At 41.1% G+C, this 26,660-nt stretch overlaps 3 protein-coding genes across 14 annotated transcripts in view; 1 reads left to right on the top strand and 2 right to left on the bottom strand.

Annotated features, from left to right (window-relative positions):
- Positions 1–8,379, bottom strand: part of doc2b (double C2-like domains, beta) — a 209,524-nt gene extending 201,145 nt beyond the window's left edge. For 2 of the 4 annotated variants that reach the window (XM_072701923.1, XM_072701926.1), the window contains exons 1-5: positions 8,129–8,379; positions 6,735–6,789; positions 2,961–3,045; positions 2,278–2,421; positions 1,341–1,470 (exon numbers count right to left, since the gene is read on the bottom strand). In XM_072701923.1, the coding sequence (XP_072558024.1) occupies positions 1,341–1,470; positions 2,278–2,421; positions 2,961–3,025 (339 nt within the window). In that variant the 5' untranslated portion in view covers positions 3,026–3,045; positions 6,735–6,789; positions 8,129–8,379. Of the gene's footprint in view, positions 1–1,340; positions 1,471–2,277; positions 2,422–2,960; positions 3,046–6,734; positions 6,876–6,903; positions 6,943–7,030; positions 7,118–8,128 lie in introns of those variants that run through there. The other 2 variants (XM_072701925.1, XM_072701924.1) reach the window with 2 other exon arrangements.
- A 3,100-nt stretch (positions 8,380–11,479) lies between these two features.
- Positions 11,480–21,153, bottom strand: tmem248 (transmembrane protein 248). Of its 2 annotated transcripts, XM_023797015.2 has the most exons (7): positions 20,856–21,153; positions 17,324–17,482; positions 16,598–16,883; positions 16,052–16,202; positions 15,596–15,779; positions 15,025–15,168; positions 11,480–14,438 (listed from the first exon to the last, which is right to left on the bottom strand). In XM_023797015.2, exons 1-7 carry the CDS (start codon positions 20,856–20,858, stop codon positions 14,412–14,414), a joined length of 954 nt encoding a protein of 317 aa, XP_023652783.1. In that variant the 5' UTR covers positions 20,859–21,153; the 3' UTR covers positions 11,480–14,411. The 2 variants fall into 2 exon arrangements, with proteins under 2 accessions (XP_023652783.1, XP_023652782.1); XM_023797014.2 differs by lacking the exon at positions 20,856–21,153 and having other exon boundaries at positions 17,324–17,494.
- Positions 20,267–26,633, top strand: rad51d (RAD51 paralog D). Of its 8 annotated transcripts, none has more exons than XM_023797010.2 (12): positions 21,283–21,530; positions 21,712–21,733; positions 22,083–22,169; positions 22,386–22,447; positions 22,617–22,735; positions 23,155–23,236; positions 24,139–24,273; positions 24,572–24,667; positions 25,197–25,287; positions 25,376–25,446; positions 25,551–25,715; positions 26,065–26,633. In XM_023797010.2, exons 3-12 carry the CDS (start codon positions 22,088–22,090, stop codon positions 26,170–26,172), a joined length of 1,011 nt encoding a protein of 336 aa, XP_023652778.1. In that variant the 5' UTR covers positions 21,283–21,530; positions 21,712–21,733; positions 22,083–22,087; the 3' UTR covers positions 26,173–26,633. The 8 variants fall into 8 exon arrangements, with proteins under 8 accessions (XP_023652781.1, XP_023652778.1, XP_023652774.1 ...); XM_023797006.2 differs by having other exon boundaries at positions 21,712–21,737; XM_023797009.2 differs by having other exon boundaries at positions 21,712–21,737; positions 22,016–22,169.
- Positions 26,634–26,660: the final 27 nt, after the last annotated feature.

Raw genomic sequence — 26,660 nt, 5'->3', positions numbered from 1 at the left:
GGAACTGGAGCAGAATGTATCTATTTACTGAAGTAACATGACTGGAAAAGGAAAATTCTTTTGAAAATTCCAGGTGGCAGCTTTGCCAAGTCAGCTTAAACTACGCCACTGCTACAGCCAGGCCAGTGTCTCCCAGTCAGGTTCTTAGGGACACACTGACAGTCCACATGCAAAAAATGTGGATTGTCTAAAAGGGAGTTAGGGGGGAGCAAAAACATGGACCGTCAGTGGGTCTCCGAGGACTGGATTGGGAAACACTGATCTAGTACGCCCTTGCACATGTTTAGATCTAGATATTGCATGGTGCAGTATGTCGCTGTTCTGTAACAGATTTTAGGAGAGCAGTCTGTTTGCGCCTGTGGTTTCAGACAGTAAGCTCAGGAATCTAATTTGTTCCTACCATGCACTTATCTTCCATTTAATAGCCTATCTAACCAACTTGTAAACAACAAACCATTAGCATTCAGTTAAATAAAGCACACTCTAAAAATAGTATTTTTTCTAATATGTTACATAATGTTATCTTGAAATGTTTTTTTTTTTAAATTTATTCCTTCCCCCACCATTTCTAAACATTCCTAGACTGCAGACTGGGGTTTTCAATGGTAAATTATTACCAGGACTGATAACATGATCAAAAAACACAAGGTCACCTAAAATGTAATTGGAACACTTTTGGTTTTCCGTTCTGAAACTGCTTCCTTATTGGCCATTTCGCCACGCTGCCAATGAAAGACTAGCCAATCCCCTTCTGCTGTCAGGGTGTTCATTACATTTCTTCTTGGATGCACTGTTTTTTCATGCACTTTAATTTCCTCTTACTTGATTTCATTAAATATAAGTGCCAGGGATCTTTGTCACGCTTTGCCACAGTTGTCAGGAGTGAGCAGGGAAACATGAGCTATGTATATTAAAATCACATTTCACGTTACGCAGCAACTTCGGCTGAGCGTTAATCCATCCCCTTGCTGGACAAACAAGCGCACAACACGAGAAGATCGGGCTGACAACACAGACGAGCATGAAAAAATATATATTCTAAGTTATATAAAAGTTAAATTCATCTGTTGCTTATGTTTGTTCACTGTTCCAGTGTTTCCAAGAACTTTTCTGTTTCTGTCGTATGAATTTATCCATTGCTATTTCTAAAATAGTCAACAGACAGACACAGGGAACATCCAGAGCCTCTGGTGACACCAGAGGCTGACCTGTGTGTTGACAGGACCGCAATAACCTTGTTTCAGGGAAGCCAAGAGGAGTATTTCTGAGTTTTCGGGAGCCTCTGTTTACAGAGTTTTGGTAGGAGGAGCGTTTGGCAGATGGTTTTGAGAAATACACACCTTGCAGCAGTCTTGACAGATTACGGATGGCAGGCCCAGAAGTCCGAGAATCTCGCCACAGAGGAGACACTGGGTCAGTCCGTTCCCCACTGCGCTCTTCTTCATGTTATCCAAGCGATCCACGAGTCTCCTGGGGGACACATAAAGGCAAAGGCCTTCACCGATCTATCTACCAGAGGTCAAGGGAGTATTGCTCTCAGCCACGATGGAGATAAGAACATCCCAAGCAGACACCACCGCCTGCTACTGACCAGTGGGCTCTTTGTATTCTGGTACAGCTTTCTTAGGTTGATTTTTTGGACAAACTGTATTTTTCTGGCATATATAAATGAGAAAATGTAGCAGCTCCAGACAGCTAGTGAGAAAAAAGGTCAGACAATCACAAGATCTAAATTAAAATCATGCAAAGTCAAAGAGTCTGAAACAGTTACAGTGCGATGAGCAAAATGTGTGCTAATACTTTTAAAGCTATAGATTCTGTATTTTGTAATACCTGTTATGTTTGGTTATAATACTTATTACGTTGTAATGGTTTGGAAGTCTGGTGGGTATTGGGGTGCTCTCATCCTCATACACCGGTGTTTAACTAGGTACTGGGCACTAAAGAGGCCGTTAAAGGCCTTTCAAACAGGCCCGAAATCCTTACTGAGGCTTTTACAGAGACCCATCACCAGATGCGACCATTCTGAAAGGTCACATTTAATGTCAAGAAACTACATTATAACAGAGGTCTCCCTGGAAACTATTGTGTCTGCTGATCTTTTCAGCAGCTGACCACAGAGTGATTGATTGGAACTGGGTCTGTGTTTCTGCCTCTTAGCAGATGCCTGATAAACAGTCATGGTACAGAGCAGGTAGGGTCTGGGCTGCCGTGATAAAACGGCATGAATTAGTGCCTGGCTCCTAATGTCAGGCCTGCGCATTCGGTGAGGCCTACCCAACCCGGCACTGCTCCCTGTGCTCCAGCTGCTCAGCCCTGCGCATCACGCCCACGATGACGTCCAGCTCCCTGACGTCCAGGGCCTGACTCTTCCTCTGCCGCTCCGTGCGGAACGTGTGCACCGACCAGCCCGTCTGCAACCTTGGAGACAAACGTGAAAAATGCACTAAGGCGGTCTGACTAGGAGCAAAAAATAAAGAAATAAATAAATAAAATCACCACAACAGCCCACCTAGCTAGGGAGAGATTTTTCGCATTTTTGGCAGGTCAAGCACTAACTGCTGACCTCAAAACCTACAAGCCTCTGGCCTCAGAGTACGCACCGCCTTACGCAAACGAAACGTCGGCTGTTTTCACTTTGTACTCAGTTTCCTGAAAATAGGGCCAACGGCTGAAAGAAAATAAACAACGTGTTCTGAAATCTTTAGTGTACCATCCCCCGACCACCGAAGGCATCAGATGACATGTGGGTCTCGTTAAAACAGATAAACTTAATAAGTTAATAACGACACCTGAAAGGCTCATTGTGAGTCAGAATCAGACCGTCTGGATGCACAGCTGCGTTTTGCTAGGAGCAAATTCAATACGCTCAAAACGCTTTAGAGTTCCGACATCAAGGGGGTGAACAGACATGGAGAGGCTGAGAATAAAACCCAGACGGAGGAGTGTGCTGGCCTTACTTGGCTCGAAGGGCCAGCTGTCTGTCGTTAGGACACACCCACTGGTCAGCGCTGTTCCCAAACATAGTGCGTCTGCTGTGCCGACCTGCGGAAAGCAAGGAAGCCACACTGAAATGTAGAATGAAAGGATTCCAGCATATTTCATATTAATTAAGCAGATTTCTGCAGTTTCAGTAGTTTTCCATTCAGAAAGTACATCACCGTGACCAGAACCACATACATTTGATGTTACACTGAGAAAAGTCTTTACAATGCATAATTTGTTAAGCCAAAATGTTTACTATAAAGAAATTATAGATAATATTATAAACTTTGTTGCTTTGTTTTAGCAAAAGTAGTAGGACATTAAAACAATATCATGCATTTAGAAATAATTTCTGTAGCTATTCCTCCTTTTACTTATATATGTAAAATGTCACATATTATATATAAATGTATTTACATTACACATAAATTTCATCAGTTAAACCATCTATCCACTCCCAAGGCAGGGAATGACCCAGGATGGGGTGTCAACCCATCACAGGACACACTCACACACCAACGGGCAACGTGGTAACTCCAGTTGACCTCAGCATATTTTTGGACTGTGGGGGGAAACCAGAGTATCCATAGGAAACCCCACGATGACACGGGAAGAACACGCAAACTCCACACACATGGAGCCCTGGTGGAGACTCAAACCCTGGTCCCAGAGGTGTGAGACAGCAGAGGCTGCCTACCGTCCCACACCAGCTCAATTAATTGACTTTATTAGTTAAATAATTCAATGAGGTATTGATTAGCAATAGAAGGTGGGGCAGTGGTTGAATTAAAAAATACATGAGTGTATTGGATGGTTGCTGTAAATACAGGGGTGACTTTAGGAGAGGTTTTGAAGGGGCTAAGCTGACACACTTTGACAGACATAATATCATAGTGTTACACTATGAAGACAGACCAGGCATTATTTCAAAGACGAATCAGAAACTGCTAAACCAACTTATTTTAAACAGGATCACTTCACACTAGGTGGAATTTATTTCCACATGCTAATATGTCACATTGTTTTATCTCTGCCTCACATGGTGGCAAAGGCCAACCGACATAAACGTGATGACTGGCCGCTGCAGCCAATCATGCTTTATGTCAAGGCACTGGTGGGCGCAACCAACAATGCTGACAGGGGAATCGATTGTTCAGCCACTGAGCACCGACTCCCTCTGGCCCTGTATGGCTGCCAGCAGGTCAAATTAAAGGTCCGTGCAACAATAAACCTGGCTGCCTTTCCAGTTAAAACTGCATTAAAAAGCGGTCGCCTAGTGACAGCTTGAGAGCAGAGTGTCGCCTCAGGCCGCAGACAGTGACGTTTCTCACTCCATTTGTGTCTTTTCTGGTGGGTATGGTTAAAAAAAAACAAAAAACAGATGTCCAATGGGTGAAGCTCGGTATATTTTCAAATGGAACGTCTGATGCAATTCTTCTTTGGCAAAATGCATGACCTTGGAAGATTTTCCAGTACGGCTGAACATAATATGAAAGGAGCAGTTGTGCGCAGAGAACACTGATACCAACTCTATTGTTACAAACGATTGTGCAAGTGTATCAAAGAGGAGTAATTAAAGGGAAAACCTCATAGACCTAAAAGCAGGCAGCTCTCGCTCACGTTCGCTGATGGACCTCAGCTTCAAATGCTGAAGTACTTTCCTGCGAAAAAGCAGCCTTTTCTCCACTTCACTCCCATACAAACAGTGACTCGTGCCTTTTTCTCCATCCACTGACTTGGTTTGGATCATGTGACAGCTCCCATCCCCCCCCCCACCAGCAAACAAAACCTGCCTGTCAAAATTTCACAAATTTCCCACTTAGTGCCTATTAACGAGCACTGGCACGTATCAAAAGATGCCATTAATTATTCAAAAAACAGTTAGGAATGGAAAGAGTCTCAGTGGTTAGTCTCTGGCCGGGCTGTGGATGTGATTTCTGCCCTGGCTCTGCGCATGGGGCGTTCACATGGCCCCCCAGTTCCCCCCCCCCCCCCCCCCCCCATAGCTCAGAGACGTCCAGCTTAACTGAAATGGTTTCTCTAAATTACTACTGGTGTGTGGCTGTGTGTTACTGAGGATGGATGGTTATTAAGGATGGATGAAAAAACAAGTCATACAAAGGAGACGGTACTGACGCTATACGTAAAAAAATTATTCATACTGCAGTGAATTCAAAAGGACAAATGCGAATACACAGGGACACAAAAGAATAAGCCTTTTAACGACACATGAAATTAAAATTGCCTTATTTTCATTCTAGTTTCAAGTTTTTTGAATTCTGCAAAATTAAAGAAAAAAGTGCAAAGCCATTTCTGGATGTACGATTTGCTAATAAAGTTTGAATATGATTTGATTGAGCATGTAAACGCAAATCACTGTACTAACAATCATATCAATACGAGGGGAACAAAACGGTGAGAAATATTTACAGCAATGCAATTAATTGTATATTTTCAAACAGCCCTGATATCATCTCTTTAATTAAATTTATTAAACTGCAGTTTTTAAACCCCATTCTTTCTGTTTGCATCCTCATGTTTACAACCATTACACAAGATAACAATTCAATAAGAATAATAATAACTGTATCTCTCCAGCTCCTCCTCGCCCCCTCCCGGACTCCCTCCACAGGCTACCTGTACGAGGACGTATCGGGTTCGAGACATTTCTACAGTCCTACGAAGTTGCCATGGAAACAGCCCCAGCATATCATCACAATCTCATTAAAGCCTCAACCCCCCCCCCCCCAGCTGGTAACCATGTCCCCATTCCTGGCACTGCCAGACCGTTTGCCATCCAGCTCGAAATCAAGACCGATCTTCTGAAACGAAGCCCCTCTGTGGTTAAAAAAAAATATCCCCCCAGCTTCTCACTAAGGGACACAGAATTCATGCCCTTGGGCTGCACTTCAGTCTTGAACTGCACTCTGAATGCGGGGAAAAAGGGCCACATTTTTACTGCCAATGCTGATGTACAGTATTGTGCAAAAGTCTAAGGCAGTCTAAGAAAATGATGCTCAAATGATCTTCATGTCGGTGTCTGTCTGTCTGTGATGTCTGTCAAAGTGTGTGAGCTTAGCCGTTTAAGGGCCTAAAGTCACCCCAGTGTTTGCAGCAGCCATCCAAGTCACCCATGTATTTGGGAACTTCAGATTGGTTTGGGAACTGAAGCGGTGTTCATCTAGCCGTCCAACAAGTTATCAGTAACTTTTTGGAGAACGGAGGTAATTCTTGTTCGTTTTTTGTTACTGTGCTACATTTAATTTTCATATGTTCTAAATGTTTAATTGTGTTTTTTGTTCTGAGCACATAAACCCTTACCACTTAGAGAAATAGCTTTAAACATTTCCTTTGACTGTGTAAGACTTTTGCATAGTACTGTACACACGTGGTTAGCATTTCATCTTGGCTACAAGTTGTTTGCATATAAAGTTTTAAAGAATCAACTCCGATAAAATTGATGATTTAAAATTGCCACATTATGCTGTTTTCCAGTGTCCCATCCCATTGTGTAAGATGGGACAAACAATGTTCCCTGCCAATAGAGTTTAGCAGATTTCATTTCCAGGCAGCTGCACGAGATCACTTCGGAAACGACACATGTGCTACCTGAGGTGTCTTTTGCTGGCCGGTCAATAAGCCTCTTAGAAAAGATATGGTGTCGTCCGTTCTGGGCACGCTCAGCAAGCTGTAACAACACACGAAAAGCCCTTGTGTGCAGAGAGGAAAAGAGAAAGAGAAGCGTTTACCTTGTGAGCCGTCTGTCGCAAGATGGATTTGAGGGTCGTGCTTTAATTAGTGAAGCTGAAAAACAAGAGAAAAGAAAGAAAATAAACCGGTTGCTCAGGAGTGAAATTTTGGAATCTGTAGCTCCTGCACTGTCTGGGAAATGGATCACATGACAAGGAGAACAATTACCCTTAAACATCCTGTTCCTCAGCAGCCAGCAATCATTGACTGGAATGGAAAAGTTGTGGGCAGTGAAGCTGGAATCTGCAACTAGCCGCAGCGATGCACACAGTACGCTCATGCAATCAGCACTGACCTTCTCTATTCACAGCTCTATGCTGATTCATTAAACGAAAGCAATTCTGTTCCAGCTGTCTGAAAATAATCAGTTTTCTGATGTGACCTATTTCGAGACAAATCAACACAAATGTGACCACTCTCTCTTAGACATTTTGTTACACATTAAACACAAAGGACATTAAAAACAAAAAATGTTACACAAAGGACAGTAAACCAATCATATATGAAACAAACTAGAATAAAACAGACACAATCAAGTAAGAGGGTTCGAATAACACATTTTACGAATAACGTTTTACTTTTTTTCCCAAAAATGAACAGCGTCCTTTTAAATCATTAATCAATGTAAAGCCAATTAGTGTCTTTGATTGCCATTGAATGGGACACCCCCTGATGCAGGTGCCCCCCCAGCACCTCATGAGCAACAGGACACCCTTAGACACACAGGTTTTTAAGAAAAGCTGAACACCTCAGATTGACAAACACCCTCTCTGACTGCAGCATCTGTAGCGACAGTTGAATGTGACTCAGAAAGTCCCAGCTTGTGCCCAGATAAACAAGGCCGACCCCACATTCTGCACGATGCTGTCATTTCTGCCCGAGCCAGACGGCTCACCCTTCTGTGCCAACAGTCCTCTGGGCTGGTAGACTGGGACGTTCCCAAGAACGTCCGCCAAAACATCACATCACAGAAGGAAGGTGTGCCATTAATCGAGGGCACCCTCCTCATTCGGAACCAGTGGTGTGTGCGGTAAATATGCCCATGTGTGCATGGGCAAGCCTGACTTTTTTAGCTTTCTTTCGAAAACCAGTGAACTGTGATGCAGCAAAAACCAAAGAACACACAGCAAAAGCAGAGAACAGCTTTTAAAAATCCTGAATGAATGGGAAACATGGATATATTAACAGCAAGTCACAGAAGCTAGTAAAAAAATTTGCATTTCTTTGCTGGATATCCTATCTGAAAAGTAAAAAGAATACCCTGTTTACATACATCAAGTAAGATGCTCCCCATTGTACCTAACAATTTCAACAATACACCACATATTCATAAAAACACCATTAAATGTCTATGAAGTGCTTTAAATTGTGCACAGGTCACTATCACGCCTACCTTAGTGCAATCTGACGTCTGAGCCGGGTACTCCCTTACACAGGTGAGGCAGGTCGCCCATACAGCTGCCGCACTTACTCTTCGACACACAAGCTAAAGGGGAAACTGCGCGCTAATCGCCCTCCGCAGCCCGTGGGTGATGGCAGGGTGTGCTGCTGACTCGCCACTTTCTCCCCCAAGTACGCTTCCAAACCACAGGGCAGGCGTCCCTTTCCCCTGAGCAAACAGCCACTCGCTCCAGCCCAGTAACACCCCCCCCCCCGGTCACTACCTCGGTTCTCCGGATAAGCCAGCGGCTGAGGTCATTTACTCCCCCCCACCTCCCCCTGTCGATACAGCAGCGACCCACGTGTCTCATCTGCTTACATGGGAGAAGGAGAAGTACCGAGTAAATACCGTCTGCTGCACCATATGCCATATTTTTACGCCCTCCTGCTTTTTATCAGTTGGTCACGTAAAGAAATATTGTACCGCAGCTACATTAACTTGTAAACACACCTGCTTCAAAGCCCCTGAAGCCAAACAAACAAGGAAAACAATAAAAACGCTGAGAAAGCAGTTAAGACCAGGAAATAACTGTCATTTAAACTTCTTCGTAACAAATCCGACTAAAGGAGACGCAATGCAGGCATTCAGCATTACACTGACAAAAGTGAATTTGTCAGGTCACTTGAATTATACTGTCTGATATCTGCATTCAGGGGTTTTCCACTCAAAAGACTTGCTTGGCGAGTTTTTATCTATTGACCTAGAAATAGATTCATTGTGAAGATACCATTATCAATGCAAGACAAAGGAAACCAGCCACATTATGCGAATATAACCCAATTATATAAACCAGTAGTAGTTATAATTAGGGAAAAAACGCAGGTTTGTCGACGATTTCATTTCTTTTAATTAACGTCCGGTCGTCTGAAGGGTACTCGCACGGTCACATAACATTAATTTAAGTACGCTTGATAAGTGACAGATAAATAGCTTCGGTAACAGCAAGCTCAGTCAACATTATATACCATTAACGGGCGCCTGCAGTATTATCTTGGGTAAATAAAGGTTTAAGGGTTAGAGTATATAGCTTGTTATTTTTAATGCAAAATTCGGTTTAAAAGGAGCACATGCCGTGGATCATGTCTTCCTTTAACCAGAGGCCATTCTTTTTTTTATTTCGGGAGTGTAATTTGCAGGAATACTCTGCAGACCAAGTGGTGTCGGGTGACTTAATATTTAATCTTTTTATTGCCACCTTGTGCAACTGATAGTGTGTTGAAATCTTCCAAATTAAAACTTTTGTTTAAGGACTTTGGCTGCATACTTAGTTTTTAATCTATAGTTCTAGTTTCGGATAGGCCTATACTGTGGTGCGTCAGTATTGAAATATCTGCGGTAGCGTCTGCTAATATATATTAATATGCTTCCTTTTATTTTTTATAAATATGATGATCAATTATTCAAGTCTGTAGTTTAACCCGGCGCAGTAAAAAAAAAACAACCCAAAAAACATAATAAATAAACATAGTAAAACAAGTGAGTGTTATGTTACATTGTACTGTAGTTATTCAATGTATTTATTGATTTGGCCTTAGAATGTCTGACCTAATCATTACAACTATCTTGAATTAGAACAAACTAAAGTTAACCTACTCAAAATGTCTGCAGTGCATCAAATATGAAAATTAAAGTTAAAAAGAAATAGTTTTAATGATTTTGGTAATGTTTGTTTTGAACCAAATGGGAGGAGGTATTTAACAAACTACACATTTTTAAATGAATGTAGTCAGGCTGTTGAGTTACCAATCTGTAGGCCAATGACCTGTGCCGTGATATTCTCCGTCAGCTGGTGAGCTGAGCTGCCTGTTGCTTTATTCAGGAACTAAGGAATCAGGGAATTCAGTGGAAATGTCACTTCACCTGGTTCTTAGGTAAACCAGCCGAGGCTGCAGTAGAATTCATTACGGAGTGAAGCAGAATAAGTCACACACAAATGGTGAAGAACACTGAACACCTCATAGGGTTTCATTCCTCTACAAGTCACTGACAGAGTAATTTAAACCTGTTAATGGCTACGTGTCCATGCAGGAGCACAGCTGTAGTTTCAGATCCTTGGCTTGATCTGAAGGGGCTCATATGACACTTCTGCGTTTATTTCCCCAAAGTCAGTGTTTTGTAGCTATGTTGACCGCTTAGACTCTTCTCTAACTGCTGTACCTGTAGACAGAGTTGTGAAAACAACATATTCACTTGAGGATAAGAGATATTCTATTCATTTTTCAGTATTGATTTAAAAAATAATTTATGTGGTGCAGTTCTCTATATTTTAGTCTTTTGTTCAGTGTGATGTAGTCCTATTTAAGAACGAAAAACAAGGGAACAGCCAAATTGTCACTGTGTGTTTGGCTCATTTGCTGGGGATATTTTAAACCTTGCAGTATGACAGGTGGGAAACTCGCTGTGTCATCGCCGTGGCAGCCGCGACCAAAACATGGGGAACAATAATGGATCCTTTCATAAGCCAGTGCACTTGGGGATAATGGAGGAAATGTGAACACAAGAAACTGGTACACAGTTCATAAAGGGACAGAGAGGAGCAAAGCCACTTCAGTTCTATATTTACATGAAATATATTGGAGACCAAACTATTGATTAGTCACCTTCAGTGAGCGTTCTACTGCCAAAGTTGGGCAATTGCAGTTTGACTTCATTTATTCTTCTGAAAAAGAAAATACTGAGTTCCTTTCAGTATATTGACAAACATACAAAACAATGACAATACATGATAGCTTTGTATTACACATTAAAATTGCATATATCCATGTCACACTTTACCTTCCAGTTCGCTTTTACACTATCCACGCCCCAATAAAGGTGACATAGTTTTAAATAGACAATGAAAAATACTCTGTGGCTTATTTGGATTGGTGTTTAATTAGTAATGCAGTGTTATATCGAGAGGGTTTAACTAACAGCTTGAGGCAGAAAATGTACCATTGTGCCTTGTAACATGAACATCTATTCACAACTGCAAGCCAGCAATTGAAACTTAGTTACATGCTGAAACAGCAATATACATCATTTTCCACATTCCCGTTTAACCACTTATTTTACAATTAGCCAATTGTTTACACTTTGAGAAACTATAAAACAACTTTAAAGATTATAAATGCTTATATAGCAGTGTTGTAGTACCTGTGGTTTAATGTATTTTATGTTCGGCTAAATGAAATGATACTGAACCTAAAAAGTACAATTTATGGTCAAAAACATCTTTTCATGAAGACAAATTGTACATATTAGAAGTTTATATTGTTAAAATACAAAACATTTCCATGTGAGTAACTGAGATGGACACCAGAATGTGTCAGATTATTTATTTGTTTATTTCAACTTGGGTAAATTACAGCTGTTTTACTGAAGGGAGAAAAAAAAATTGGTCACTGGAAGGCTGACCTTCGTCATCACAACTTGAAATGGAAGAGCTATTTACACTGGTGACACTGTGGTTTAGTGCACAAGGCACTTACACGGTAGCTGTCTGCGTACTCGTACTGCTAGAGAGATCGGAAGAGAGTGGGAGGGAGGGAGGGGGGGGGCAAACAGGGGTAGGGTGCTGGCCCACTGTTCAGTCATATGTAGAGATTATGATAGACTGACACAAACAAATGCCCTCTAGGATTTATATCAGGACAAGCAATGGAATTTCAACCTCCAAGTGCACATGCATGCATGCATAAGAAACAGTCTCTCTGTCCCAGCTTTCAATGCCGTACTTCACTAGTGTACTTGGGATTTGTAAGGGTACGTGAAACGCATCAACACATGGCGGGAAGGCAAAGGAAGGGGAAAATGAGCAATGATGAAAATGATAAAGAGCCTGCCACCGCCCAAGTCGGTCACCATGCGTCACCATGCGTACGGTGCATTCCGGAACCATAAACAAGGAACTGACTCTCCCGCTTCGGGACGCTCGCAGACAGCAGCCCAGAGAGCACGCAGCACGTGCTAAGGTGCCGGGACGTCGTCAGCTGAAGGCAGGCAGAGCTCATATAGCTTAAAAGGAGGGCAGTGTCTATGGGACGTGTCAGCATCACAGATGTAAGGGTGAATGATTTTTGTTTTGGTCCATCAAAATTAAATGCACAAAAGTGTGTGTGTTTTTTTTAAAAATAATATGCATATGGAAATCAGAAGGTATACAGAGAAAATGGATACAAGTATTTCCTCCTTCGTGTAAAGGAAGCGGAACTAAAGTCACAGCAAATTGTACGGTGGTGTAAAATGGCCATAAAGCTATACAAAAAAAAAAATAATGATCTGACCGTGTACTATAAGCAGAAAGGATTAGCATACAGACAGCAGTCAAATGAATTTAAAGAATTAGCAAGTAATGGATTGGAAATTAACTGTCTATATACAAAAAAAAAAAAAAGCACGGCAGGTTTGCTTCGCAGACATGCTGTTCGACAGGTAATACCATAGTTCCTTAAAGTAAAAACTTTCCCCATTACGCAATAAAGTACAGCAGAATTATGCTTGCTTTCCTAATCAATATCCTTGGGGGGCCAAGATTAACAGCTGATATGATACAAACCTGCAGCTACAAATTACATGCAGGTAAAGACACAAATTAGATAGTTGAGTTGACATTACATGCATGTTCTTTAGTTGTTCTGCTGCTATTATTCAAAACAAAACATATCAGCATGTAAGATACAAGTCCGCTAATGGTTTTGTTGGAGACTTGAAGCTTTTCTATAAGCCCCCTGAGCTATCAGCAGTTTAATATATTTCACACCTTATATGAGCTGCAGATTAGAGACAGGAAATGCTTATTTTTAAAGGGAAGCTATGAATTCTATTTCTTAAGATTGATTTATTTCATTAAATTAACATAACTTCATAATAGCATGTGTTTGCCACGCGAGGCAAGGCTGGCTAGATCAAAAATGGAAATGTGCATGTATAATCAACTTTTAAGTGAGAAAGAGGCTTTGAGCCTAATTACATTAAACATTTACATGATTGGAGAGGTGAGGGGGGGAAAAAAAAAAAACTTCCGATAATCTGTAACAAAGTAGGGTTTACACTCCAAAGCTGCAATTTTGCTGGAAGAAAATACATTCATGAAGTATTTGTTTAAAAAAAAAAAAAAAGATCAGAGGTAAATTAAAAATGTTCAATCATTACAAGTGAAATCAGTTAGCTATAATATACAGTACATTTCACCATTAAACAGATCCAAACATGAAGGGCGGAGAAATGCAATCCAGTCTTAAGCCACATTTCTAAAATGTAGTTCTGCAAACTATACTGAATGGTTATAAGACCGTAAACAGTGACATTCTAACTCCGAGCTGGATATTAGCAGAAGTCATAAATGGCCGTGCCTGTGAGTATGTTCAGTTCATGCCTAGAATCCATCACACTCTCATACCAGTAGCGCACATGTTTGAATTCGAATGGCGTGCAGCTTGCTTTGATGTAAATCCTTTATTAGAAATGCAATAGTTTGAATGACTGAGGGACGTAAGCTTAAAATCTGCAATAAAATGGAGACGGAAAAAAAGTTTACAGCAGCTGGACATGGTTTATTTTAATGGCGCTGTGACTGAGTTGCCTCAAATTATCAATTTTGGGGCTTAAAGAACCAGACTGGGGTCGGCACTTCCTGTTTTATAGTGGGGACAGAAAGTTCACTGAAAACAGACCTCATTTTTAAACTTTAAACTTTTTAAATTTTTATCTTTAGAAGAAAACTTTCAAAAAGCAAATGAGGTGGTATTCAAAAACAGGCAATAAGGAACACACTCATCAGGGAGGAGTTCTCAAACCTAAAAATCGAACAAAAGGGCATTGACCTTAGGCAGCCGTTGCTAAGGAAACCAAAGGCTGGCTTTCACCAGACAAACAGAAATGTAATGAGAGAGCTGGGAGAGTCCACACGTGGAGGACGCATGCGGCATCGCCGGACGCAGATGATGAAATGCAACGGTAGTCGGATGGAAGTGCAATTCTCACTCGCAAACTCAAAATCGCATCCTCAGCTTCTCCAGTATTGCGTCAGACTTCATTACGGACTCAGGCTGACTTCTGCACTGAATTCAAGAATCCTACAAATATTTACACAGTAGATACAGGCACTTAAAATGTCTTTGGTTGGAGTGACCCAACATTTCAGAAAAAAATGCATTCACAGGGCTGTGCACCCATTCATGGGTTCAGTAGGCAACTAGTAAAATCAGTTTTCCCCCTCCTCCTTTTAAGTTAAGGTTCATTTAAGTCGTCGATCTCAAACGCATCCTTCCGACAAGGCCACCTAGATGGGGGGGGAAATTTGAGAAAGCATAATAAAAAGTCAATCATCCCAATTCCAAAGTACAATTTAAGTTACAAGGGCGAATGCATTATGCTTTACCAGTTTGAACGCTGCACATTAGGTTTTTCCTGGGATTAATCCACATCAAATTAATTATGCTTAATTCACCTTTCAGAAGGTAAAATACAGGGCTTTACTGTTTCTTAGCTGGTATAATGTTGGTGCTTAAAAATCGCAATGAATGGTCACCACATCTTACCCCCCCCCCCCCTCTTAAAACTGAATAAAAAAAAAGTTTACTTCTTTTGAATATACATTAAATCCTGGTAATTGCTTTTTGTACTTAATAATCTATTCTCCAGTACTATTTTCAGGTGGAGTTCCCCTTTAAGAGTAGATTTATGGAAGACTGGATTCTGCCTGAAGCTTCACCATGTGACTGAGCAGCTAAACTGAAGAGACAGAGACTGATGTACATTATGGTATGAAATTACGCTTCCAAGCCCTGGTCTAGACACCAAGGCTGCCAAACTGTGGCTCAACCGTTCTGGCTCAGTGTGCTTGTAATCTTACGCGAGATATTTACCTTTTCAGGGCAGAAATCTGCGTTATTCTGCCGTATTTTGCCTGGTCGGCCCTTGATGACTGCATAGCAGAACATTGTGATCACCATCACAAAGAGGAAGTAGCTGGTGTGCATTAGATGAAGGTTTATAAGAGAACGATCATCCTATGGAAAAAAACAAAACATTTAAACCTGAAGAAAGTAGGGATGATAAATAACATATTCAAGACCTTGTAGATGGTTTAAATTCCAGCTGTGTATCCTTTTGTCATGGTATCTAAAAAAGCATAACTGTGGAGAGCAAATTATTTTAGGCAAAGTGCAGTGAAGGATTTTAACTTGCCCCACAGAGATTAAAATAGTTCCTTAACACAGTAAGCAGTGCATGGAGGTAGCTGCACACCAACTTACCAAGCAGATTCCTAAACTGACCTGAATGCATATTATATTTGCAATTGATGCAAATACAAAATGCAAATCATACAAATGAAAATTAAATATTCACGCATAAATAAATTTGTGGCCATTTGCCTTGCTCTTGGTGAGCACTGAGTAAGGGTCACCCACACAAAGGTGTCAAATGCACACTCACGTCTGGCACGATGACTGTGAGCTTGGGGTTGAGTGCGTGGTACACTTTGCCGATGGCTCCTTTATAACACCAGAACGGGTTGTAGTCCTGCGTGTACTTTGTGTCAGAATCTCTCGCGGTGGTGAATATTTTATACCAGGATGTAGCATTGGTGTAGGTCTCAGGAACGCAGTGTGGTGGTTGCCTGGAACCAAAAATAAAGGAGATAAATAGTTATGAGAAGTCAAGCCGGATAAACACTGAACGGAAGGCCTGGAATACAGATCAGGAACTATGGAAAATGGAACAAAACCTACAAGGAGAATCTTCTTCTAAGCAGCTGAAGCACTTCATTTTGAGAAATTAAACATATCTATGACAGAGTGCTATGAAACGTGGCCATTACAACATCATGCATGTTGAAAGCAAACTATTCAAGCACACTCAGGGTGATTCTGTGAGGCTTCTGTAACTTACACTGTGACTGGGAAGACATTGCTGGCTGCAGTAATTGTCATACAGGTACTGAAGACGCCCTGCTCACACCGGCCGTGCAGGACGCAGTCGTCCGAGTTCCAGGATGCAGGCAGGGTAAAGGTGATGTTAATTTCCTCATGGGCTTCCCTCCCTTAATCACATACATGGAAAAAAAAAACACACACACCAATAGCGGTTGACAATGTGCCAGCGATGATGTGGAAACTTAACAGGTTTTTCAAATAATACTTCCATTGCAATAGGTCTTTGTCACAGTTAAAGCAAGTCAGTCCACTCTGCACACAGGACGTCTAGTATTGTACCGCCATCATAGAGCAAGATCTTTGATTTTCAAATGACTGACACAATTTCCCATTTCATGAATACACATTAAGACAGAGGTGGTGTTCAATTCATGCTCTATGGCTAATGCTAAGTGCGCTAATGCTAAGTGCGCTAATGCTAAGTGCGCTAATGCTAAGTGTACCACTGTCTCGAAGATGAGCACCGACATCCTCATCCTACACGAGGCACTGCCTTCGATACCTGCTAGGCCGACTTGCTGACCCAAAATCGTAGCGTACAAGTGGGTGATGTTGCGGGAGTAGCCTCCAAAGGGGCGCAACGGATCCAGGGTGAGGGTGATGGGAACAGAGATATTGATGGGCCCAGGGTCCTCCAGCAGAGAAGGGGCCTGCGTGCTGGGGCGAGCCTGGCCGCTGGTGACCGTGCTCTCGGGGGTAGTGGATTCATTCAAGCTATGCTTCAGGGTCTCGTTCTCCGAAATGCAGAAGTCCAGCTCATTAAAGCGCAGCAAGAAGGTGTTCCAGTCCTGTGAACAGTTGAATAAAGCCCACAAAACCAAAGGCTTGAATGACAGGGTAGCAAATGTGAACCATGTTACTGTAGCCTTCATGTGCTGAAAGGAAAACCAGACAAAAAAAAGGCAAAACATGCTTTTTGTTATACGCAATGTTAAAATTATTTACCAACATGCCTCTGAGGCCAATTTGTAAATTGACCTGAATGCAGAGATGTGACTGACCTGAAATGCTCCTACTACTGAAGTAAGTTTCAGCTTCAAAGCTGAAGCCCTACTGTGAAAGGCGAGAAGAACGCAAGGCTTGTTGCAATGCTAATTTTAAAGACAAAATCACATGACCAGTACAATCGGTCTCAGAATGAATGTCTGAAGGCAGCAGCTGGATCACGCCACAGTGCATTCATCTTTCTTTTAAAAGAGAAAGAAAACAATGCCATGAAGCCTCATACCTCCATCAACTCTGGAGATTTTATTTCCTTTATCTTGAAGAAGTAGCCAATGGTGAGGAAGGCTATGGCTACAGTGCTGACACTGACCATAAAGATGACCAGTGGCGGACGGCTACTGATGTAGGTCTTCAGGTTCTCCAGAGGGTTGATTAGGTAGACCTGGAATGACATACAGATTACCACCCAGCAATTCTGAACCTGCTGTCATTTGCGTGCACAAGACTAAAACTTAAGGCTTCCAGACTAAAGCATAAAAAGGTTAGATTTCACAATTAAACATAACTCTGATTAAAAGCAAGCACAGTAAAGGGCACTGTGATTTCTGAAAATCTGAGTATACATGCTACAAACCATAACTATGTTTTAAACAGTATACTTGTGTACAACCCCCCTTCCAAAAAACGTTGTGCTAACGTAAATGCTTTACAAATCATATAAACCCATATTTGATTGAAAATAGAACAAAGAAAACTTATCAAATGCTGAAACTTAGTAATTACATAGTTTTATGACAAACACAGTATATGTTAAATTTGAACTTGATGCCAGCAACATCAGTGGTCAACATGTGGCTCAGTGTGCTAAGCCTCTGTGCCTGTGATTGGAAGGTCGCCGGTACGTTTGTGGGTCCTGCGTGCCCTACAGAGAGCAGGCTGGGGGAGTATGGGTGTGAAGACAGGGAGAGGTTCTCCACTCTGTGAAAGATGCTGTGGGCAAATACTGCAACAATCTAAGAATAATGTTCCTCAATGTAATACAGCAAAAAAAGGAATTTCATCCACAGTACATGATATCATTAAAAAATTCAGAGAAATCTCTGCTCAAGGGACAAGGCCGAAAACCAATATTGGATAGCAGTGATCTTCAGGTCCTCTGGTGGCACCGCATTAAAAAGATACAATTCTATAGTGGGAATCACTACATGGGCTCAGGAACACTTCCAAAACCCACTGTCTATGAACGCAGTTTGTCGCTGCACAAATGCAGGATGAAATTCTACCACGCAAAGAAAAAACCAGATCTAAACATGATCCAAAAACGCTGCCGACTTCTCTGGGCCTGAGCTCATTTAAGATGGACTGAGGCAAAATGTGGGCTGACGAATCAAAATTTCAGATTCTTTTTGGATGCCACGTCCTCTGGACTAAGAGGAGAGGGACCATCCAGCTTATCATCAGCTCACAGCTCAAAAGCAAGCATCCATGATGGCATGGGGGGTGCATTCGTGCCCATAGCTTGGGTAGCTTGCACATCTGGGAAGGTACCGTTAGTGCTGAACGATATATACACAGGTATTGGACCAATATATGGTGCCATCCAGACAACGTCTTTTTCAGAGAAGGCCTTGTATGTTTCAGCAAGACAATGCCAAACCACATCCTATGTGTATTACAACAGCATGGCTCTGAAATAGAAGAGTCTGGATACTAGACTGGCCTGCCTGAAGTCCAGACTTGTCACCCATTGAAAACATTTGGAGCATCACGAAATGAAAAATACAAAGATGACCATGAACTATTGAGAAGTTAAAATCGTATATCAGGCAATAAAGGGAACAACATTTCACTTTCAAAACTCCAGCAACCAGTCTCCTCAGTTCCCAAACATTTACAGTGTTGTTAAAAGAAAAGGTGATGCAGCACAGTGGTAAACATGCCCCTGTCCCAACGTTTTTGAAATGTGTTGCTGGCGTCAAATTCAAATTGAGCATATAAAACAAAATCTCTCAGTTTTAACATTCGATAAGTTGTCTTTGTTCTATTTTCAATAAAATATGGGTTTATATGATTTGTAAATTATTGCATTCTGTTTACAGTTCACACAGTGCCCCAACTTTGTGGGGTAGCATGAACAAGAGTAAAAGTTGGCCAAAATGTATAAATTTACAAATATTAAAATCTATAGGGTAGGTGAGCACATGGATTCTGTTGGGTTCCCACTGTCAAACATGGAAGTATCTGTTTGGGGGGGGGGTGCTTTGCTGATTGTTGTTTTTTTTTTTTTTTTTTTTTTTTTAAAAAAGTAATATTTCCAAATTCAAGATTAATGTCAACCAGCACAAATCAAAGGGTTTCCATTCCATTTGGATTATGGTTGATTATGCAATCACATTATGTTGATTATGCAACACACCTCAACGTTGTGCAAGAACTATCTGGTAAAGAGGAAAAGTGAAGGACAACTAATTAATTGCTTTGGAAGAAAGCAGCATGTTTCTTTAATAACATGCCAAAAATTTTTGGGCAATCCCTCATTCTATCAAAACTCAATCAAAATCTGTTTTATGCTAATTAAATCCATTACAAAAGGTGTGTTGTCCCACCACATAAAATGCATGTTCATGAGAGATTGAACATCATCAGAATTATTAATAAACAGATCCAGACTTGGAGGAAGCACACTTGGACAAGACGGTTCCTTTAGCTAATCATATTCTCCAGCATACAAAACACCGTTGTCCATCTGCGTAGAACAACAGCTCTACACATCAGCGTCCCTCGCATGGAAGGAGGAGAAAAATGCTACAGCGTGCATCTGTCCAAAAGCCGTATGCAGACTGCTGCTTCGGCTGCCTTTCAAATCTTATATGGTCAGACTGACCCTGGATATCTTTTTTGAAGCGTCAAACATACCCATCCCTATGAAGCTCCAGAAGAAAAACACTGTACAACCGGCGTCCAATGTACAACTATTCTACCGCTCCGTTTACCTTACCATCTGCAGGTGCCCTTAAAAACTACTAAAAATAAATATAATTTCAGAATTATCTAGCAGCACTTGACATTGTTTCACGTTTCACTATGGGCGGAGGCCGGCGTAACTGAAAGCGCATAAACCCCTTAGACTGCAGATTCCCTATCTTCTGCATCTTTTAATTGCATCGCAACACTGCCTTCACTGCACATCTGCATTAAATGCTTTTATTAACGTCCAAAGATCACCACTTGCGAATGCACAACCATGCCCTGCGTCCTGTGAGACATCAACCGCTGGAAAATGACTATCTCGTATTATTAACAGCTCCGAAATCGACTTTCCCATGTCCTCCACGTCACACCCACCTAAGCTGGTACGCTACAGTTACAAATTAACCTATATTTACTAACTTCTGGAAAATTAATTTAAGTTGACGGCTTGAAAAGCACCATCTCATCTTACCAACTTGTCTATTTTAACCATAACAACGACTAAGCCAGTTAGATACTGTACGAACTACGACAGTACGGTCTTAAAACCACTGCAGCCTATTAATACGACAATTAGTAAACGTATTCAGATGATATTCAATTAAGAGATTAAAAACCGATTAATTGTCTATACATTTAATTGACTTCCCTTTTTTATTAGCGAGACTGAATGCAAAGCAGCACAGCAGAGGCCTTTGCTAGTGTTACCAGTGTGACTCTCACGTTATTTAGCGAACATAAAAGTCAACATATGTGTATACAGTTCTTCACAATAAATCCTCGGTGTGGTGCGTTATGGACAAAAGAGATTAAAATCTTAATATATGCACACAAGGAGGGCTTACCATTTTCTCTGTGTTTTCGGGACGACGGCGGGTCGTAAGTTGTTGTTGGCTGCCTAGCTAGCTAGCTAGCTCCACGGCTAGCCAACTAGTTATATCTTTCTGGTACTGCAAATAAAGGACAGCGTCTGATGGCAACCGTGATTAACAACGTTAGGACGGTTGTTCGCTTTCTTTCCCATCATCTGCCTGCCCCCACCGCCCTCGGTGGTGACTACAGCCTCGATTTTTTTTCCACGGTATTTATATTTCCGATCTTCAGTAACCGGACTGCCTCTTCTCTAGTATTCGCTTGTTTCGCTCCGTCCGTATTGCGCAGCCTTTGCGTCCGAGCTCCTATTCCGTAAGCCTTTTAAGGCACGCACTCAAGACGCTTCCGGCGTTTTTTCATCTGCGTACGCAAACATCGTAAACAGTAGCAGTGACAAGCCTTCTCGATGGCCGGATTCTCTATTCCGGGATGACGTCGAAGTAAATGTTACATGGACGTAAAAGCGTGGATGACACCAGATTTTGTCAGCTTCCAGAAGGAATTGCATGCATGCGTTGAGAATACACCAGATGCAACGAATATAGCAAGCTTGCCTGTGAAGATGAGATTAAGTGCACAATAACAAGAGAAAACACCTTATCTGGCGGGCTATTTTAAGAGCGGGAAAAAGCCGGCATTGTTCTTCCGTGAGTTAAAGCATAGCTAATCTCGGTTGACAAGAAACAGCACAGTACTCATCTTGCCATCCTGCGTACTATCTAGCATTATATATATATAGCATTATATCTTTTTGAAGTAGATTGTCATTTTGATCACATTTATAAATAAACGAACAATGATGGCTGATTAAAATATATACATCAACAGGCGGATAACCTTTATGAACAAGGCATGTAAGTTTACCCGACTGAAATATATCACATTATTGAACATGTTCGATTTTCTAAAGATTTATGCCAGTCATCTCACGTATCCCCCGATAATCGAAACATTACTAGACGTAAAAGTCGCACTAGGTTGTTTGCATGCATTGTTTTATTTAAATTTCCATACACGTCTTTATTGTTTTTATTAATTTAACGTAGTAACGTAGTATTTTAAGTGCATGTAATTCGTCTCTGAAAGCTTTATTTAAATTAACCAATTACTAATTTGGACACATTTTCACCAGATCAATACAAGAGATGTCCAGCTTTAAAGAATACAGAATATTACTTGTATAAATGTGAACATTTCAGCTGCCATGGTGTTTCTGAGAGAGGGCCTGTGTCCTGGATTGACTGATGAAGTGGTTCAAGCACTGCGTGCCAAAAACATTAGGACAGGTATGGAGTTGCATGATAATGGATGCAAATTTACCAGGTTTGGCATCGATTTATCGGGAAAAACTGTACAAAATATTCATTTTTTTCTCTTAGCATTTAGTTATCTAGATGGAGCCTGACAAACTCTTACAGTAAGAGTTGGCGAGTGGTAGATGTGAAAATGGCATGTAAGGGCACCGAAACCTGCTATTTATTTTAGTCCTCTTTCGATTTTAGTTGTGGACCTTGTCTCTTCAGACATTGAAGATCTTGCACAGAAATGTTCTGTGTCTTACAAGGTAAGTGACTGTCACAATGATTTTAAAGTCCATTATCTTTACTTGAACACTTGATAAACAATGGACAGTTTGAAGCAGAGCTTGGTGGAAATAAGTCATTGAGGAGTTGTATAGCGCTTTTGTTGTAGCTCTTGGTTGGGATCTTACCTACTGCAGCGCTGTCTTTCAGACGCTGTTGGCCGTGCGCCGGGTGCTCTTGGCCCAGAACTCGGCTTTTCCCGTTACCGGAGCCGACCTCTATGAGGAGCTACTGAGCTCCACCGCCATCCTCTCCACAGGAAATGCCAGGTGAGCCTTTGCAGTAAATCTGTCACCCAAGACACTTTCCGTGAATTAAACGCAGCATGATTCAGGAACTGGTGGTGGTTCGGAGATTTAAAAAAAAAAAAACGTGATTTACGAGCAGAATATTCACTGGCACTGATTCCCCGTGGCCATAAAGCTTGTAAATGTATGTGTGCCTGAAATTCAGAATTTCAATACAAAAGATCATTTTCATAGTAATTAGTCATTAGAGAAGATTAGTAATTAGAGAGGAACAGAGGATTTTAAGGTCACATCTTGTTTTACATATGGTATTTAATAAAGTGCATGACTTTTTTTAATTGACAAAGTGAATCCTCTGATTTGTGTGAATTACATCCCTTTTTTGTTTTGCACTTTTAATATCAGTTAATGCATGTTATCTTATGTGTGATTAATCCCAGTTTGGATAAGCTTCTAGACTCTGGTTTGTATACTGGAGAACTGTCAGAGCTGGTTGGTGCTCCTGGGACTGGAAAAACTCAGGTAAACAATGTTAATATACAGAATATGCCTAACCACCTCTGAGGAATTGCTCATTCAGGGTTTGCACTTAAGTAATAGATGAGGGGGATTCATTCCTTTCAAGCAGCTTAGGGTAACTGTGATTTTGAATCAGTTTGTTTATGAAATGCACAACAATACAGCAATCAGCTAGGGCTGGGCGATATATCGATATTATATCGCGCATGCGCAATAATCACTAGGGCTTCAGATGACAGTCGCAACATCTGGCCATGCGCCAGCTTTTCGGTGCTATACGGACATTTATTTACGCCCACAATTTAAGCAGTTTAGTAGTATAGCTAAAATATCAATGAGGCTTTGTATGACGTCCAAAAGTCATTATTAGTATAAATACGGCATATCCTTATGTTTAATAAATGTGTCAGACTTTGAACTGCAAAAAGTACCACCACACTGCCGACGTATTTTTACGTTGTTTATCCACAAGATCTCCTCTTTTAAAAGATGTCGTGGCTGCTCTTCTTCACCGCGAGGTATACCAAACAGTACTATGTGGAGTGCTCCTCTAATCGAATTTAAGAAACGTAAAGTTTATACAGATTACTAACTTTTGGGTATCACAAAACGCATCTCATTAATATTTAAGCCATACTACTAATCCTCTTACCAAATTATGGGCGTAAATTAATGTCCGTATAGCACCGAAAAGCTGGCGTCTGGCCAAATGCTTCGTCTGTCATCTGACCAGGGCGGTGATTATTGTGCATGCGCGATATAAAATCAATATGATATCGCCCAGCCCTACAATTAGCTATAAATGTAGGCAATGAAATCAGGTCAGAATTGTACTGTTTGTGATGTAATTGAACTTACAAATTCCCATTTTCATTTCATCTTGCTTTCTTTTTTCCTCTTTTCAGATATGTCTTGGTGTGGCAGTAAATATATCATGTGAAGTGAAGCAGAGTGTTCTATATATTGACTCCACGGGGGGACTTTCTGCTAACCGTTTGCTGCAGATGATAAAAGCCAAAATTAGTAATGCAGAAGAGCAGGTATATAAGTGCTGGTAATGTTGTTGGCTAAGCAATGATTTATGAATCAGGCTGTTTTTTGCTTAGCAAGCTATGTATGATTACAGCTAGTATTTAAGGGCTTATATCGAGAACAGGTTTGCAAAGAGGAAGAAACTTTCCTTAAACTTTCCATTCAATGGGACGATAAGATGGGGAATTATGGAGATATTCCAAGTTGGAAACTTTCCAGGGTAATTAATGGGAATATATGGGAAAATTCCCAGAATTTTGGGACCCTAATTGAGAATGTGTGTTATGCTTATTGTTGTGTCTATAGATGGAAGCTCTTGGAAGAATCCAAGTGTGTCCAGTATTTGATGTGTTCTCCTTATTTGAGTGTCTACACCATTTCAGGAGTACTGGCCTTCAGCAGGTGAGGATGATTTGTACTTAATTCTAATGTTAGTGATGTGTATATTTAATAATTTATGTTAAACATATTTATGAAAGCAGTCTTAGACTGGGGAGGGTCAAAGTTGGATATAAATCCCTCCAAAAATGAAACTCATTTAAAGTAAAAGTTATACATATGTTAGGCTCATGAGATTTATTTTTTTGCTGATTAGAGCAAGACATGCATTTGTTTTATTCTACATTTGTCTCCCTATCAAACCACCAAATAAAATTGCCCATTTCATCCTCCTCCTCTGGATTTGTCTGCTGTAACCAGGGTTCTTACACACTTCTGACTGAATATCTCAAAATACAAATTGTAATCCTTATCATTGTGCCTGAACTTGCAAGTGTAAAATCCACGTCAAATACTGTTATACTAACCACTGCCTTCATTTCCCAGACACAGCACACTGTTACTCCGTAATAACATTAGACATGAATAAACAACAGTTTGTGGTTCTTTACTAATAAATTCAAGGAAGTTGTGCTGTTTCTTCCACTCGTAGTCCCTGGCTGGTGGCAGTTCTGTAAAGGCAGTAATAGTGGACTCTGTGTCAGCTGTTCTGGCTAATATGCTGGGAGGCAAACAGACAGAGGGTAAGTACCCAGTTAAAGAGAATTAAAATAATCTACTATGACTCATAGTCTTTTATAGCCATCCTGTCTAAGAGATGTCTTGTTTTAGGCATGTCACTGATGATGCAAGTTGCAGGGGAACTGAGGACACTCGCCAAAGACCTTAACGTGGCCGTTCTAGTAAGGGGAGGTGCAATATAATCTAAAGATCATTTGAAGTTTGAAAATGTTCTTGAACAGATCAGACTAGTGTGGTTTGAGTCCAAATGTATTGTATTTGACAGGTGACCAACCACGTGACCAGGGACGGCAATGGGATGATTAAGGCTGGATTAGGACAATCTTGGAGCCACATCCCTCGAACCCGGGTTCTCCTGCAACGCATAGAGCAACCCAGGTCCACGTGCAGCAGCTTACGGACTGCAACCTTGATCAAGTCTTCTCGATGGGTAAGATCTTATGTAATCTGTAATTCAATTTATACTTGGATCTATGGAGCAGTGTTTCTCAACCCGGTCCTTGGGGATCCCCAGACGGTCCACGTTTTCTCTCCCTCCCAGCTCCTTGCCAGACAGGGGTGCTGGGAGGGTGCAAAAACCTGTTCCGTCTGGGGGTCCCCAAAGACCAGGCTAAGAAACACTGCTATAGAGCATAATTAAATGTTAAAATTGACTGCTGAAGACAAATATTTAAAACTCAAATACCTAATTACAACTTCGACCTGAAACCGATTTATTGATTTTTTTTTTTTTACTGCAACAAAACATTCAGTTCTACATATAATCTCTCTTGTTGTAGCCATGTTATAGTATGGAGGAGATTGACCTCAGATACTGGGGACAATGTGAGGAGAAGCTACACGGACTCCAGGGAAAGAGGAAACAAGTCAGCAACAGTCCCAGCTGAGGCCTGAATGTTTAAAGTTAACGGACTAAAGGAAGCATTTCAGGTTCTGCACTAATGACTCACCACGGCTTTTAAAACCCTTTATCTGTACAACAGCTGTATCCTATAATGGCGAGGTGGTGCAGTCATGCGCACGCTGCTGGAAAAGGCTGCTTGAAAGAAAAACAGCTGAGCACAGAACTGCATTTATGAAACGGCCAGACTGTGTGTATTCCTGCCTTAAATTTTGCAGAAGTTAGGCAGAGCAGATTTCCTTACTTGCAGTGGTGGCTTGTTTGATATTTTTGAACACGCTGCCTAGATTTTGCTTGAAGTTACAAATATTTCCTCGTTTATTTTTGATTGTGAACTAGTACACTTTATAAATATCTAGCGTAAGAAATTAGACAAAGTGATGCTGTGTATGTAGCTATTTGAATATTATTATTCTTCACTAATATAATTTGTAATTGTCATGTTTATTTGGCATCCTGTTTTTTTTCCCCAAA

Source organism: Paramormyrops kingsleyae, chromosome 18 (genome assembly GCF_048594095.1).
Source record: "Paramormyrops kingsleyae isolate MSU_618 chromosome 18, PKINGS_0.4, whole genome shotgun sequence".
Taxonomy (NCBI): Eukaryota; Metazoa; Chordata; class Actinopteri; order Osteoglossiformes; family Mormyridae; genus Paramormyrops; species Paramormyrops kingsleyae.
Note: the sequence above shows the minus strand (reverse complement) of the source record. Positions and strands in the feature narration are given on the sequence as shown.

Coding starts and splice junctions, on each gene's coding strand:
- tmem248 (XM_023797014.2), bottom strand. CDS start 17,494: ATGTCATTCCAGGTCTACCTAATCAACCCTCTGGAGAACCTGAAGACC. Junction 16,884..17,323: donor AATCTCCAGAGTTGATGGAG/GTATGAGGCTTC, acceptor AACTGTTCACAG/GACTGGAACACCTTCTTGCT. Junction 15,169..15,595: donor TCACAGTCATCGTGCCAGAC/GTGAGTGTGCAT, acceptor TTTTTTCCATAG/GATGATCGTTCTCTTATAAA.
- rad51d (XM_023797006.2), top strand. Junction 22,170..22,385: donor TGCCAAAAACATTAGGACAG/GTATGGAGTTGC, acceptor TTTCGATTTTAG/TTGTGGACCTTGTCTCTTCA. Junction 25,447..25,550: donor ACCTTAACGTGGCCGTTCTA/GTAAGGGGAGGT, acceptor TGTATTTGACAG/GTGACCAACCACGTGACCAG.